Raw genomic sequence first — 15,226 nt, forward strand, 5'->3', positions numbered from 1 at the left:
TAATATCTTCCACTCCTGTAGCGACCCTTCGACTGACAGTATCGATAAATTAAATAGTGTGAAACGAGAACGAAAGGGCACACAACCACAATTAAGGACTCATTACACCCTGCGTCATTAACCGAGATAAGAAAACTTAAGTTACTTCCGCAGGTTAAAATTTTCTTCCGTGTATAATGCTTCATTTGTCGCCCACCCACACTTCGTTGTTTCTTTTCTTTTCCTTACTTATTTCTTTACCGCATGCACTACCGTATAAATTTTATAAGTTACACGAAGGCGCGCTAGCCTTATTCGTGAGAAATCTGCAAACATGGCCTGCAGGAAGCAAGATCCCCAATTAATCGCTCTTAATCCGCTTACTGATCCGTTCGTATCCCGGCAGCTCTAAGCACATTCTCTATTGTGCTTTGTTCTTCTCGGTTATCATTGTGTGTTTGTCGTTCGACAAGAAGATAATGAAATCAAATGAAAGTAAGTCGTTTGGACATCCTCATTGTAGCTTCTTTGAACCACCCGCCCTTTCTCATGGCAGTGCGATATCATGACACGCGAAAGCAAACGCTTTTAATAAGCGTTTCTGTCCTCCACCCGTTCCCCTTGTCTTTATAAGCGGAATAAGCTTGGCACCGCTATATAACTCCTGTTTCGAGGAAGCTCACATATGAATATATATATATATATATATATATATATATATATATATATATATATATATATATATATATGTATATATATATATATATATATCTATATATATATATATATATATATATATATATATATATATATATATATATGAGTTCGTGCGTACGCCGTGCACCACTCACCACAGCACCGCCGCCAGCCAAACATGCTTATACTCAATAATGTGCGTGTCGTCTCTCAAATGTCCCGCTACCTCTTGACACAACCTCTGACTCGTCGAGGAATGTCGCACGATCAACGGCGCCAGGATGTGCGGACACCCACAGCGCTAACATTCAGACTGTCTATATACGCTATCAGAAGGCGGCGCCAACTCGTCCAAGCCGCCGTCCTTCTCAGCTACCGAGTCACATTTGCGCGTCTCTCTTTCTGACGCTTGCTGCCTACCGGGATGACATGCTCGCCGTGCGCGGCCCTGTCTGGTCAGCGCTTCTGCAGCCGCCGTTGCTGATCGTGTCGTGACCCAGAGAAACACACACCTGTATACGCGTGCGCGCGGATGTCCGTGCTCACGAAACTCTCGACGGGCGGTGCGTGAGGCAGCTGCCAAGCTAGGCTCTCCTGCCCGCCGCGGTCCGTAATTAGTGGCGCTAAAAAGAAGCCCCGCACCACGACACGACCGCCGCCGCTATGGCCGACCGCGAGACGTCTGCGCACCGTCGTCGCACTGCGGGACCGTCGACGGTGCCGTTCCACTTCTCTCGTCTGCCAACCAAAACACGAAGCCCCGGCCGAAGGAGACCCGGCTACGCTGCTTCCTTTCGGAGATCTTTCTTTCTTTCTTTCTTTCTTTCTTTCTTTCTTTCTTTTGTGCTCACGTGTTGCTCACCTCGACAGAATCTCCGGACCGCTTGTCCGCAGTGTCCTACTTCACCCATGCGGCGCGACACCGCCAGGAGGACCTGTCACAAAAGAACTCGCTGTCGTCGCCACCGTGCGAGTCGCGAGCGTGTTTCAAAGAACGCGCCGTGTTGTGGCGGCATAGCCGTAGCTAGTCCCGAGAGTGAAACTGGCGCGCTCATTGTTGTTTTGTGTCTCCCCAAGATAAAGCAGAGTCGTCGTCGTCGTCTTTGAGGCACAACGCGGAACGAGCGAGAAAATGGCGCTATAAATGAGAGCGAAGGCTCTGTCGTCGAGTGCTCATCTGAACCCTTCCCTCCATTCCCCTCCCCTGGTGCTTTGCCTTACCTGGGTCATTGCATTTGTTAGTATACGCTCTTGTATACGAAACAATCGGACAGTGACAGCCCCGTTATAGGTGCGGTGCCCGACACTGCCCGCACAGCAGAGGAAGTGACAGGGAGCAAACTTCGTGCCTCGATAGCGCTCGAAGCCACGCCGCAAGGACAGGAGCGATAATCTCCCGTAAAGCATGCAAGCTGCAAGAAAGTCCCAGGGCTGGGAACAACGAGAACTGTTTGCACAAGATCGTGTTAACATCATGTCTGATAAGAAAACATGAAGTGTTGTGACTTACTGTTGACAAATTCACAAGAGCGGAGAAGGGGTTAGAGACCTCCGTTTGTTTCTAAATCGAGTGTAGCATGTACGAACGCTCTTCCGCCATACCGCAATGCGCTCAAACATCGAGTAAATCGCTGGAGTCTGACTTACGCTATGAGGGGTGCCAGAGCGTCATACACACGGAGCCAAGACGGTGTGTTGAAGTCCACTTACGTTTAGTATGTGCACGTCGGTACGTGCAAAAGCGACGAGTGCCTTTTAAGGCTGAACTTACCTAAAACACCTCAACCAGCACCACGCGGAAAATGGGGTTTGCGCGTATGTCACTGCAATATCCGACAAAAGCGCTAGCAAAAGTACCTCAACTCATAAAACGAGTTGAGATCACGGTGTTCTGACCTAACGTATTCAATTAAACACAGATTCACAGTAATAAAGAAAGAGGCTAAAAAAATGAATTATGGTGTTTTACGTGCCAAAACCACTTTCTGATTATGAGGCACGCCGTAGTGGAAGACTCCGGAAATTTAGACCATCTACGGTTCTTTAACGTGCACCTAAATCTAAGTACACGGGTGTTTTCGCATTTCGCCCCCATCGAAAAAAGAAAGAGGCTCCTTGAGTTGACAAAACGAGAACTACACTGTATAAAAGATATGCAGCGTATATCCTACTAAGCGCGGCAAAGCCAATGACAGCACGAACTGACTTGCACGAGCGCTACACTTCCCAAGACAGGGTTTATTAGTGCGTGATGCGAATATATGCAGACAACGATAACCGAAACCAAAAATTATACGCACGCGTTCCCAAATGTACGATAACCAGTGCAGGAAACAAATAGCGCGATAAGAACGTGCTCACCTACATGTGAGATGAAAAACTGCTGCGCCTTCTCGCTACTAATGCTTACGTGGCTAAGTGTACAAGCGTATGCAAGTTTGCCTATGCAAATAAAATTTTTGCGTGCCTTCCCTTCCCCTATACACACCTCTTACGCGAACGCCCTTTTGGGCGGACCTGTTCCCGAGTGCGATGCCCTGCAACTCAAGCTTCGAGACTTTGACGGTAGATAGTTGCCCGCTTCAGGGGATAAGAGTTACTTTCTCTACAGAGGCTGTACAGCCAAAAATTGACAGAATCAGTTACGAGAACAATAGCCTCGGAAGTCTGACGCTGAGAAGCGCCAGAAATGTACTTTCCTTGTTGTTGTTTTTCCACGATACGTAAAGGCTTGCATACCTGTACGAACGATTGTGAAAGCGTTGTACACTTCCTGGTCCCTTTGTATTTTTTCATCACTTTGTTCTGCTCCCCACTGCAAAAGGTAGGCAAAAGCGATTTAATCCTATTTAGTGTCCGCGCTTTCGATAATCGACGTTGTTCTCCCTGTTATTTTGGAGTATTCAGCGGAATAAAGCAAAGTGTGGCTCAAGTTTTCCCAGCGCCTATAGAGTGACCACGAAGTTGTCGTTGTTTTAGATCATGACTCGGTCCTCTTCTTACGGCGCTTCGTTTTTCTCGTGCGCAGCCGTAGGAACAGCCAGGACAACAAAGGATGGGACGTGTTCGTGGTAACCCCGAACGCCGAGGAGGATGAGACCGTCAACTCCAAATGGGTGGACATCACGCTCAAGGTGCTCAAGGTGGTCACCTACTTCATCACCTTCGGCCTGGTGCTGTCCTCGTCTGCGGTCTCTAAGGGCACGTTGCTCTTCATCGTCTCCCACATCGCTAAGAGGACCGTGCCCGTCTGCAGAAGCGGCCTCGGTGAGCAACCCCGACGGCGTTGAACACGCAAACACAGCTCACGACTCGAGCAATTAGCCGTTACATCCGCTGGTCATGTCTTCATGATCAGCGCAAACATTTGCTCTATACAGAATAAGGGCTAAGATGCGAGCAATATCATGAGAGGGTCGGATATACCATGTTGGAGCCACGTTTGCGAGATAACGGGCAGTATTAACCTGACGGTCTAACCACTGGCAAGGTCCGCTTGTAGATCATAGAAATAAGCCTCTCGATGCTACCTTGATGAGCCCTTCGGTGAATCCCCTTGAGGCTACCCTGGATCTGCCCCTGCCGTATAATTAGTGTGAGCGCTGCGTGTGCATGTCACCTCCTTCACCTGTACATACGTCATCACCACTTGGGGTCATAATAGTGGGTGGCTCGCTCGCTGAAATAAAAGGAAGACCTGGGTTCTAACCATTGTCTCACAAGTGTTGGAGGCGCTGGGTATGTAGAGACGAGGAAGATGAAATACACATGCGGCGCTCACAATAGGGAGGGAGTCAATAGGGAGGGAGTCAAGGGCATCGTCGATTCCTGGCACCGGGTATACACGCCTTCGCGCATGATCTTATTGCATGCTCTACAAACGACACAAAATCGTACAGAATCGTCCTTCTTCTGGACTATCACAAAGGCGACGACCAAGAGCTTGACGACAGCCAGATAATGTCGCGATTGAGCATGTCGTTGACGTTTTATTCGGTGATCTTCCGCTCCGCGGACGACGCGCGATCTGGGCGGCGGCGCACAATGAAGCTGCCGTCGGTTTCAATGCGATGCACTGCGACGGAAATGCGACCGAGAAGCTTTGAGTTTCTGAAGCGTTTCTGAAGCAGCACGAAAACGTCTTCTTTCTGCGCAACAGTGAGATCGTCGTCTACTGTGGCTGTTGAAGCTGCCGTATCAGGACGCGAAGGCAAGGGTCTCGTTTCCATGTGAAGGGGAACAAGTGTAGCAGGTTCGGTGTCCGTAAAACAACTAACAGCGGTGCCTTGGGGCATCGCGATCGGTGAAAGAGTTGGATTAAATGCCGTGACTAGCGCACTTCTGTCGTAAAGCCTCCTCTGTGAATCACCGTTTCACTCCCGTGTAAGTTCCTTCTGACCGTTGATGTCGTGGTTCCGAGATTGTTCACGTTCCGCGTCCCAAAAAGTTTGCTCGGCGTTCCTTGCCAGCCTAATTTGCGGCCGGGCTGCCCGCTCCAGCGCGCGGGGGAAGTTAGTATGAGTGCTGCGTGTGCCTTTCGTATTCCTCATGTGTGCCTGACCACCAGTTGGGGCCGTAATAATGTCTAGCTCGCTCACAGAAATAAAAGGAAGACCTGCGGCCTAATCGTTGTCTCACAGTATTACCATTTCTGTATTGTCGGAACACCGAAAAGTCAACCGTGAGAATCGGCGCTTTCGGTGCCATCTTGTGACTCTGACATCAAACAAAGCGCACGAAACTATAATTATTGCAGTGGCGGACTATGTGGCACGTAGCTGTTGTGGCAAATGCGTCGGCAGCAATATAATAAGTAATATGTAGTTTCTCTTTCCTTTGACGAGGGGAGTCGTGCAACACAAAAACATTTCCAGAGCGCTGCAGTTGAACAAATTGGACATACGATCTCGCCACCGGCGCTGTTTCTGCCGCACAATCGGCGTTCTCATATTCCGTAAACAGCAACACGCGTATGGGCAGGCTGAAACTCGACGTCGTTATTTTACTCTCATAACTTCGCGGTACCGAAATAAAAAAATCCTGGGTTACCAAAGCAAATATTACGCTAGTAAACGCTAATAATAAATAAGCTCAATATATGGAAAAGAGGAGTGAGAAGAAAAGTTGATGTGAAATCATGCTTGTCCTAAAAGAAATCGTAGCATAATGCTACGCGATAACGTTTTTCAACAATATTCTTTTACATGGGCAGCAAATGATATCAAGAAAGAATAGAACTCAATCATTTACTACGGTACTGGGCGTTTATTAGACGATCTTGGATTACAATAGAGAAATATTCAAAAGAAGTTGCGGTACAAAAATACCTTCAATATTAAGGGAAGCTGCAGTTGCAGTATATATAAAAGAGACAATGCTGATGAAGATTGTCTAATACGTGCAGATATAGCTCACCAGTTCCATTCTTTTGTTACAGCCGTTGACCGCGACAAAGATCATGAAGCAACAATATCGGACATCGAAAAGATTGCCTGGCTGTGGGTGCTCTTCTTTATACTCATAATCCCGGAGCTGTTCACACTCTTCCGAAGCAGCAGGATATGCGTCTTCAAATCCTACCGACGGCCGGACAAAAGCACATTTTTCACAGTAAGTAGCACGCGTGTCTGTCTTGGAAAACAAACGCGAAGTTGAGTGCATGCAATCCTGTCGCATTTTTGAAAACATTGTCGTGGCTGCTCGGTTTCAATCACTTTGTTTTCATCACTTTGTCGACGACGGACGCTTCAAGGGAACATAGTTTGCTCGCTCGCACGACGCAAGCTTTCTGAAATTATCCTAGCATCTATAATTGCAGTCACAGACCCTTTCTTTCGGTGGCAAGTGCAAATTAGCCCTTCCCGCAGCTACACAAGAAGGAGACAGGCGGAAGAGAAGGAACGGCAGAGAAGGTTAACTACACTTTGTCCAGCATTGGAAAGAACTGTACGCCAATGCGTAACTGTTGTGAACGCTGTGAGAACAAAGGGTATACTTGTCATCCTCGATATATCTGCCACATATCTCTCTCTCTCTCTCTCTCTCTCTTTCTTGAGACCGCTTTAAACTGGTTGAACTACCTTTTCATGGGTAAAGCATCTGTGACCGTGACGACCTCCATCACCGGCGCAAACCGCAATCGTAGAAGCGCGCTGCAGTTCTTAAAGTGCGCCAGCCTGCCTGATCGTCTGTGCATTTCCGCTGTGAATCATCATGTGTGGACAAAGCGGCACTTCTCCCCCTTTTCCTATCCATCACATATTATCCATTCACCTCCGTGTAGCCTGCAGCGAACCAGATATTAGTCCGATCGACCTTCTTATCTTTCTTTTATTTGTTTTCCTTCTCTCGCTGAGTGGCCGGCAGATTGATAAATCAGTCACTCACAAAGATATATTTCGTTCCTCCGCTCCCACACCTCCAGTGACATCTTGCACATGCAAAGCTTGATTGGCACTTATGAGCTAAATACACTTAAGTGAATATATGGCTGCCAAAGACATGTGCTTCATGCTGACAGTTTGGTGCTGGGTGATACAAAAGAGCTGCAATGAATGGAAAAGTTAATATGAATCTGTAGCATAAACGCACTTTGCAGTAAAAGAGGCTCTTGGTTCACTCAATATAACTGCTCACTCTCGAGTTCCTTCGTTAATTATTTATGCTAATCGTGATTACTATCAGGCAATTTCTTTTATCTAAGGAATCTATCAGGCTTACAATTTGCCCAGTGGGTCGCCAGTGCTTCGCTGACCTCAAAGAGCGCATGCTTATACTTCCTCACGACATTACAAAGTACCTGAAGAGGTCAATGTCAGTGACTTCAGCGCCACCAAATGCTTCGCGCGCAACTTTGCTGACATCTCAGCGGGCTACACTCTTTTGGAACAAACGCGCAAGACGTTGCCTTTTTCATGTTTAGCTTACAATCCCGAAATCGTTCCTTCCTATCCACTTGTCGCAGTTTAGGTGTTAGGTGATTAAGCCCATGAGTGAATGGTTGTCACAGACTAGAGAACAAGAACGAACAAGGCATAACCTAGCCTAACGTACGTCAACGGTCAATGAAAATTCGTGAGCACGTTAACAAAAAAATTATTTTTAACGCGCCGCAGGTGTTCCTCATGGAGACGCTTCACACGGTCGGGCTCTGTATGCTTGTCTTCGTCGTCCTGCCCGACCTTGATGTGGTCAAGGGCGCCATGCTCACCAACTGCGTCTGCTTCGTGCCGAGCTTCTTCAGCATGCTGTCGCACTACAAAGGCGAGAGCAAGCGCTTCGCCAAGCTCATCCTGGACGCGCTCAGCTTGCTCGCGCAGGCGACCGGCTTTGTAATCTGGCCCTGGGTGGTGACCGGACCGCGGACGTGGGCCGTGCCCATCGCCGTGTTTCTCACGTCGTTCCGCTGGTGGGAGAACTACGTGGATCGGCGTTCTCCCATCCGGTTCGTCTCCCGGCTGGCCGAGATGAAGGACGACTTGCGGAAGAGCCGCTACTTCACCTACATCTTCGTCTCCTGCTGGAAGATTCTGGTCATACTGGGCTGCATGATGGGCTTTATGCACCTGACCATGGACAACGTGCTCACCGTATTCCGCAACTTCGCCTCCGGTTTTCGTACCCACAAGATCGACGTGGTCCAGGTGCGGAGTCATACATTGGGCGACCTTCCCGACCTGCCGACTGCGAGCCCGCTGGACGACGATGTGACCATAGTGGCCAGCGAGTGGACGCCCATCTTCGTCGCGGCCATACAGGTCTTGTCCAGCCTGCTCTGCTACGTGTCGGCCAAGTTCGCCTGCAAGATCTGCATTCAGGGCTTCAGCTTCGCCTTCCCCGTGAGCTTGACCATTCCAGTGTCCATATCGCTGCTCATCGCGGCCTGCGGCATGCGCACGGAAGACGTGTGCTTCTTCGAGAGCTACATCCCCAAGTACCTCTTCTGGAGGTGTCCCGCCGGAGAGTTCTTCCAAGAGTTCATCACCACTCAGCACGCCTGGATATGGCTCGCCTGGCTGTTGTCGCAGACCTGGATAGCGGTGCACATCTGGATGCCAAAGTGTGAGAGGCTCGCCAGCACTGAAAAGTGAGTCGCGTACCTTAAAAGCTCGGTACGAGTGCTACACAATCTGCTCGCAACATTTTATGAATCTGTGCGTACCTGAAAATAATGTGGAAAACGACAGCGACACGAGAAGAACGTCAAAGGACGAGCGCGCGCCTCGTCTTCCGCGTTATTTTCAAGGATGCATCCATACCAACCAGCCCAGCTGTCTAATCTACAGTATTTAACTTCTTGTCTAACAGGCTCTGATTTGTGTCAATCCTTTAACAGTGTTCGTCCTGGTCCTTTCTATCGTGTTGCCATCGTTTTCCAGGCTGAGTTCAATTAGTTCTCGTTTCCAAGTGGCCCAGCCTTCTACTCCATTAAAATATTCGCGCAACAGTGCCAAATATGAGCCTTCTGTGACATGTGTCATTGCAGTGGTCAAAGCTTTTGCTATAGTAGGAATTTTAATCACTAAGCGATAACATGTTAAACTGCATGCGTTGTAAAACATTTTACACCCTTAAGGGAAGGATGCCGTATAAGACGCCCACGACACACCCTTATATTTGGCTTTTTCTTTAACGTAGGGCGAAACTCCGTCGAAAATAAAAGGTGTTACAGGGTGTAGAAAGGGCATATTTCGCAAGTTGCGTCTTATAAGGGTGTAAGGGTATTTCATTTGGCAAGGCAGTAACGTCGACGATGCCGTTACAGAACTATGTCTGTCAATCTCTGCTCTGGGGCGATGTTGAATTAACAATTATATGTTTCCCAATAGAACACGCAAACGGGCACAATAGATTTCGTAAATGTCCATAGATGGCCGTATATTTACGCGACACAGCTCACCGTTCCGAACGGTACCCTCCAATGTCTGACTATAAATACCTATTGTATGACTTACTACGTCTCACGACATGGTCTGCGACTTGTGCAACTAAGCTTCAGAACTATCTGTTCCTAGTTATATGCCATTGGTCTACTGTGTGCTTAAAAACATTGTTGCCGTATCAAAAATTGGTGGATGATATGAGTTTTCGCCAAAAATGCAAATATGACTGCAAAGTTCCATTGCTTTCATTTCCTTTAACTAATATTATATTGAGTCTTAGGATAGATCTTTACTCACAGGAAAGGAGAAAAGGCTAGCTATCTGTGTATTATCTTACTCTGTTTGTGTTGACGGTCATTTTGTTAAACTTTACACTATTCAACTTGAAGAACATAATTTTGCATTTGCACCTGTGAAAACCTGACGTTGTGAAGGGTGTAATGAACGTAATTCCGCCCTCGATAAGGATCTTTCTGAATGCGAAGCACTAATTTCGAGGTGTGTAGGGGTCCGAGTTATAGACACATAAAAACACCGTTATGGGTGAACATTGACCTGCAGTGTCGGAAGTCCGTTAATGTGATTATTAGGCAGAAGTTAGTGTCTCGCGAATGCGTATAGCCGGCAAATTTCACGTTTGGAAATTACCATTTCTAAGCAGTGCCTAAAGCCTTATGCACATCACAGTTGTGATAGGGAGCACGTGATGAAGAAATAGGTAATGTTAAACAGCGCAAGGATATGTAACAAATCCTATCGTCTCCATAGAAAGCGTAAACAATGTAATTAGCGAACCTCCACGCGTGCGGAAGCAATTGCGTTCCTAAGAAACTAACGATATGTGTGGCTTCTTCTCCCAGGCTCTTCGTGAACCCAATGTACTGTGGCGCCTTGATCGACCAGTCGCTAGCATTGAATAGGAGGAGGGACGACGAAGGTGAAATAAAGAGCGACGTAAGGAACACTTTAAGTTTTTATTCCTCATCTTCTATTTATTTATTTATTTATCTATTTATTTATTTGAATATTCACACTCGTCCTGAGAGCACTACAGTAGGGTTAATTGAGCATTTATACACAAAAATAATGCACTTAATATTTCGCACGTGATAGAATATTATAGCATCAAATGTACCAGGCACTAGCTATACAGAGATCCTTATAACACGAAGACACCAAAACAGCCAAGAATACGAAAGAACAGTCAAGTACACGAATGAACTAAACAATGAGCGTATTGCTACAACTCATACATAGTTTCGCTGAACTGTGAAAATTTGTCGCCATAGGCAGGCACTTGTACACGCAAATATTGCACATGATATTGCACGGCGTGATAGAATGTAGTAGCGTCAACAGTACACAACACTAGCTATGCAAAAATCCCTGTAACACAAATTTACGGACACAAATACGAAAGAACAGTAGGGTACAGACGCGAATACAAAGACATAAGGACATAATCAAAGACATATTCACAAGTGGTTTCGCAGAGGTGTGAAAAATTGTCGTCACTGGCAACCTCAATGACAACACGGAGGAGTCGATTTCAACAGCTTATGGTGCGGGGAAAGCCTGCATTCCTGAAAGTAAGCGTGCGAGATGGCACGTGGTAGTGGATGTAACTGTTTGGATTGCCCTATGTTGTGAAATTCCGGGCAAGAATAAGCGTTAATTTGCGCCTCTCTTGCAGGAACTTGCCCTGGACGCACACGACGACAACGACATCTCGCAGTACTACGAGACGATATCGATCCACACCGAATCCTCGAGCAACCAGAACGGCAGGACAGCGTCGTGCGCCAAGACTGCCGATCACATCATTCGAATCTACGCCTGCGCCACCATGTGGCACGAGACTGCCGAAGAAATGATACAGATGTTGAAGTCTGTCATCAGGTGTGTGTGTGTGTGTGTTTGTGTTTGCGTGTGCGTGTGCGTGTGCGTGTGCGTGTGTGTGTGTGTGTGTGTGTGCGTGTGTGTGTGTGTGTGTGTGTGTGTGTGTGTGTGTGTGTGTGTGTGTGTGTGTGTGTGTGTGTGTGTGTGTGTGTGAGAGAGAGAGAGAGTGAGAGAGGGCACGACAATTGAAGGTGGTATATAAGTGGCGGCGCTATAGAAGGTCGAAAATCGACTCCTCGCGTCCACGATTTCAGCCGCACGTGCGGAAAGCGCACTGTGGTGTAAAGAATCGGATTTTGAACATCTGCGTGAAAGTGATCAGATCATGGTTGCAGTAGAACTGAAATTGACGAGTTCATGTGGAGACCGCTATCGCACTCACTTCATGCCCTAACAAAACCATGAACGAGGTAGTTTCGAGCGGTAGAATTGCTTTTGGTTTTAATTAAGCTGTTTTCTGAACTGCTCGAATCAACTGGGGATCTATAGAGCGATGAAGAAACAAAGAACCTTTATATAGTACAAGATGCTTTTGATTTCGAGAAAGAGCGACATTAACTGAGGAAAATTCGATGGAAATTGAGAGAAAGTGATAAAGGTAGTACTGTTGTACCTACTATTTAAGAACAAAATATCTGTTAATTCTGCGCAGGATGGACGAAGATCAAAGTGCCAGAAGGAATGCTCAAAAGTACCTGCGCATCGTCGACCCAGATTATTACGAATTCGAAGGTATGCGTCTTTACTCCTCCTTATTGATGTCAGATGTGCCTATGTTTATGAATGTGTGGACACTCCCCAAAAGAAAAAAATAAATTAAACTCAGATGCTCAACTTTTAGTCAAGTTTCACTGTATGATGCTTGTTCTGCTTTTCTGTTTTTCACATGGTCGTGTACTCTTTCAGTCCACGTCTTCTTCGACGACGCCTTTGAACTGAGCGACGACAACGACGAAGAAATGGTCGTAAACCGATTCGTCAAGCAGATGGTGCGCGTGATCGACACAGCTGCTAGGTGAGCCAGATTCCTAAAGTTGCGGCGTTTCACTCCTTCATTCCACGTATGTTCCAGCGATGTGGACGCTAACACCTTGCATGATTAGTGCGGAGTATGTGCCGGCATCTGTCACTCCTTTTAGGAACGACATTTATCTGAAGTATAAGAACAGGCAGACATTATTTCTGATCGTTGTCCCTACAGACTTGTTCTTTGTATTTGTTTTCGTCGATGACGAAGTGAGCGCCGCATTTATCTTGAATGTGGAAAGCGTATTGCCCTAGTCCTTATTTATTGATTTTGCTTAGTCAAGCAAGGGTTGTCCAAGTGAGAAAAATAAAAGCGACAAATTCATGTTATTGGAAATATTTATCAGGCTTGTTAGATGTGATCTCATACATTTTAAGAGTCAACTCGAGACTTACAAACCAGAAGACCATTTCTTAAAGGTAAATTATGCCGAATTGAGCGTCCACCTTCACAAAGAAACATATTCCACAATCGCACTTGGTTATTCACGCTTAAATCGTTGAGCTAAATTTAAGTGTCATGTAACCTTTTTCCTGCTTGAGTGAGGCGGCAAGCAGTTCGTTGAATGTAGTCTGTTGTGCGAGCGAACAGATATTTTGTCAGCATAGATTAAGCAACGCTGCGTGTGTGCGGCAAAACTGTTGGCATTAAGCAAATGTAAATTAACTTTCCTGTCGCTTCATTATTATTGCTTCATCATGCTTTCAGGACATCAAAGCAAAAAAACGTCTCTTGAGCTTTCCTGCATTACTTAACCATGTGAAGACAATCTGCAATTTTGCGATGTGCTTCGTTTTTTCCGAGAGGAGCTGTCGGCGCCGGCTGCTGAAGTTGCTGCAAATGCCGCGTCGTTGTACCTTAATGGCCACCGGTAAACACACATCACGAGCAATATGGGTGAAAGAATTCTGAAAGCGCTTTAGCAGCAGTGATCTTTTTGGTTCCAAAATTACTCAATCGTTCAGCAAAATACAATGTTGGGCTAGTTGGTGCATAGTTGTCGATGTTTGTGGCGCAAAAGGTGCCAGCAAAGGAAAGAAGAAAGGAACAGAAACAGCACTCGTTCTGTCCGTTCCTTTCTTTTTTTTGCTAATATTCTGAGTCACAAACATCGATAACTCACTCGTTCTCTACCATTATCATCACATGGCACTCTCCAACACGCCTTTCTCCACATGCCGAGTAGCCCGCCAGAAACTGACACCTCGGTCCGTTCTCTCGCTTTTCCTCCGAACGAAAACCACACTCTGTCGCTCACTCGCCTTTAACAACACACGCAGCAACGTCCACCAGTGCAACATCCGGCTGAAGCCTCCCAAGAAGCTGCCGACTCCGTACGGTGGCCGACTCGTGTGGCAGATGCCGGGCAAGAACAAGCTGATCGCCCACCTTAAGGACAAGGGCAAGATCAGGCACCGAAAGCGCTGGTCGCAGGTCATGTACATGTACTACCTGCTGGGCCACAAGCTCATGGAGCTGCCCATCGACGTGAGCCGCAAGGCGGTCATGGCCGAGAACACCTTCGTTCTGGCGCTGGACGGGGACATCAACTTCCGGCCGCACGCCGTGCAGCTGCTCGTGGACTTGATGAAGAAGAACCGCGGCCTGGGCGCCGCTTGCGGCCGCATCCACCCGGTCGGCACAGGTACAGTGCATGCGCTAGACACTTGCAGCGACGTATGTAACGGGTCGCTTCTATAACGGCGAGTTCGAAGTATATATATATATATATATATATATATATATATATATATATATATATATATATATATATATATATATATATATATATATATATATATATATGTATATATATATATATATATATATATGTATATATATATATATGTATAGATATACAAAACACGGGAAATGCGGGCAGGAGCGCACTGTTACCTGAAATGTGTCTTAGTCAAACGTGCAGTGTGGCCAACAAAAAAGAAAAAAAAACGAATTGTCGCGTCGCATTAGAGACAGATATGGAAATACTATACCATGGCATGCGCACCGGCTCACAAAACTTCAGGTGTGTGTATCAGAGATTATAAACGCGCAGATCTTGAACGCCCCTCGAGAAACCTCTCGCGAGCTACTGCCTACGTTGTGCACGGGATATCATAAACGTGGGCAGGTGGGCACCCTAATTCGCGAAACCTAAACCCCTCTGTCACACTTCGGAAATGATATGGCGGCAATAGGTATTTCTTCCAATAGTTCCTTTTACGCGTTTCACAAGTTCGTCAGCATTTGGAGCGCTGTGATGCAGCGAAAAGCTGGTTACTGAGAGCGTACATACTCAGGTTGTTAGGACAATTAGTTTCTTTAACCCCCGGTCACAATTGATTATTGCTGACTGACGTCAAGACACTGCTAAGCAACAACTTGTTGTTGCCTGTGGACACAAGCGAATACTATTCACTCGAATACTACACACGCTACGTCTCTAATAAAACGAAATGAGAAACGTTGAAACTTTCATACGTTATTACCAGACGAATAATAACAAGTTAATTGATTGCAGACAACTAAGGAAAGCGAAAAAAGTAAGGTTGCTGCACCTGTACCACTAACAGCGACACTAACTCTTAGTCATCATTAGTTGCCGCGTGAAGAAAAAAGAAAGTCTGGAAATACATATTCGCGTTTGTTTTAATACAAGACATAAGTTAATGACCACTTTGAATGACGTGCAATAATGAAAAGCTAGAAAGCGCAAAGAAAACATGTTTGCCTCAACGAAGGT

The 15,226-nt window shown here is 46.5% G+C and overlaps 1 protein-coding gene across 1 annotated transcript in view; it reads left to right on the forward strand.

Moving 5' to 3' along the window:
* Positions 1–15,226, forward strand: part of kkv (hyaluronan synthase-like protein kkv) — a 97,294-nt gene that overhangs the window by 70,855 nt on the left and 11,213 nt on the right. Inside the window, exons 3-10 of the mRNA XM_050188894.2 lie at positions 3,704–3,942; positions 6,113–6,285; positions 7,791–8,761; positions 10,418–10,511; positions 11,251–11,456; positions 12,109–12,188; positions 12,363–12,471; positions 13,764–14,128. Coding sequence (XP_050044851.1) covers positions 3,704–3,942; positions 6,113–6,285; positions 7,791–8,761; positions 10,418–10,511; positions 11,251–11,456; positions 12,109–12,188; positions 12,363–12,471; positions 13,764–14,128 — 2,237 coding nt within the window. The remainder of the gene's footprint in view (positions 1–3,703; positions 3,943–6,112; positions 6,286–7,790; positions 8,762–10,417; positions 10,512–11,250; positions 11,457–12,108; positions 12,189–12,362; positions 12,472–13,763; positions 14,129–15,226) is intronic.

Source organism: Dermacentor andersoni, chromosome 2, assembly GCF_023375885.2.
Source record: "Dermacentor andersoni chromosome 2, qqDerAnde1_hic_scaffold, whole genome shotgun sequence".
NCBI classification, from domain to species: domain Eukaryota; kingdom Metazoa; phylum Arthropoda; class Arachnida; order Ixodida; family Ixodidae; genus Dermacentor; species Dermacentor andersoni.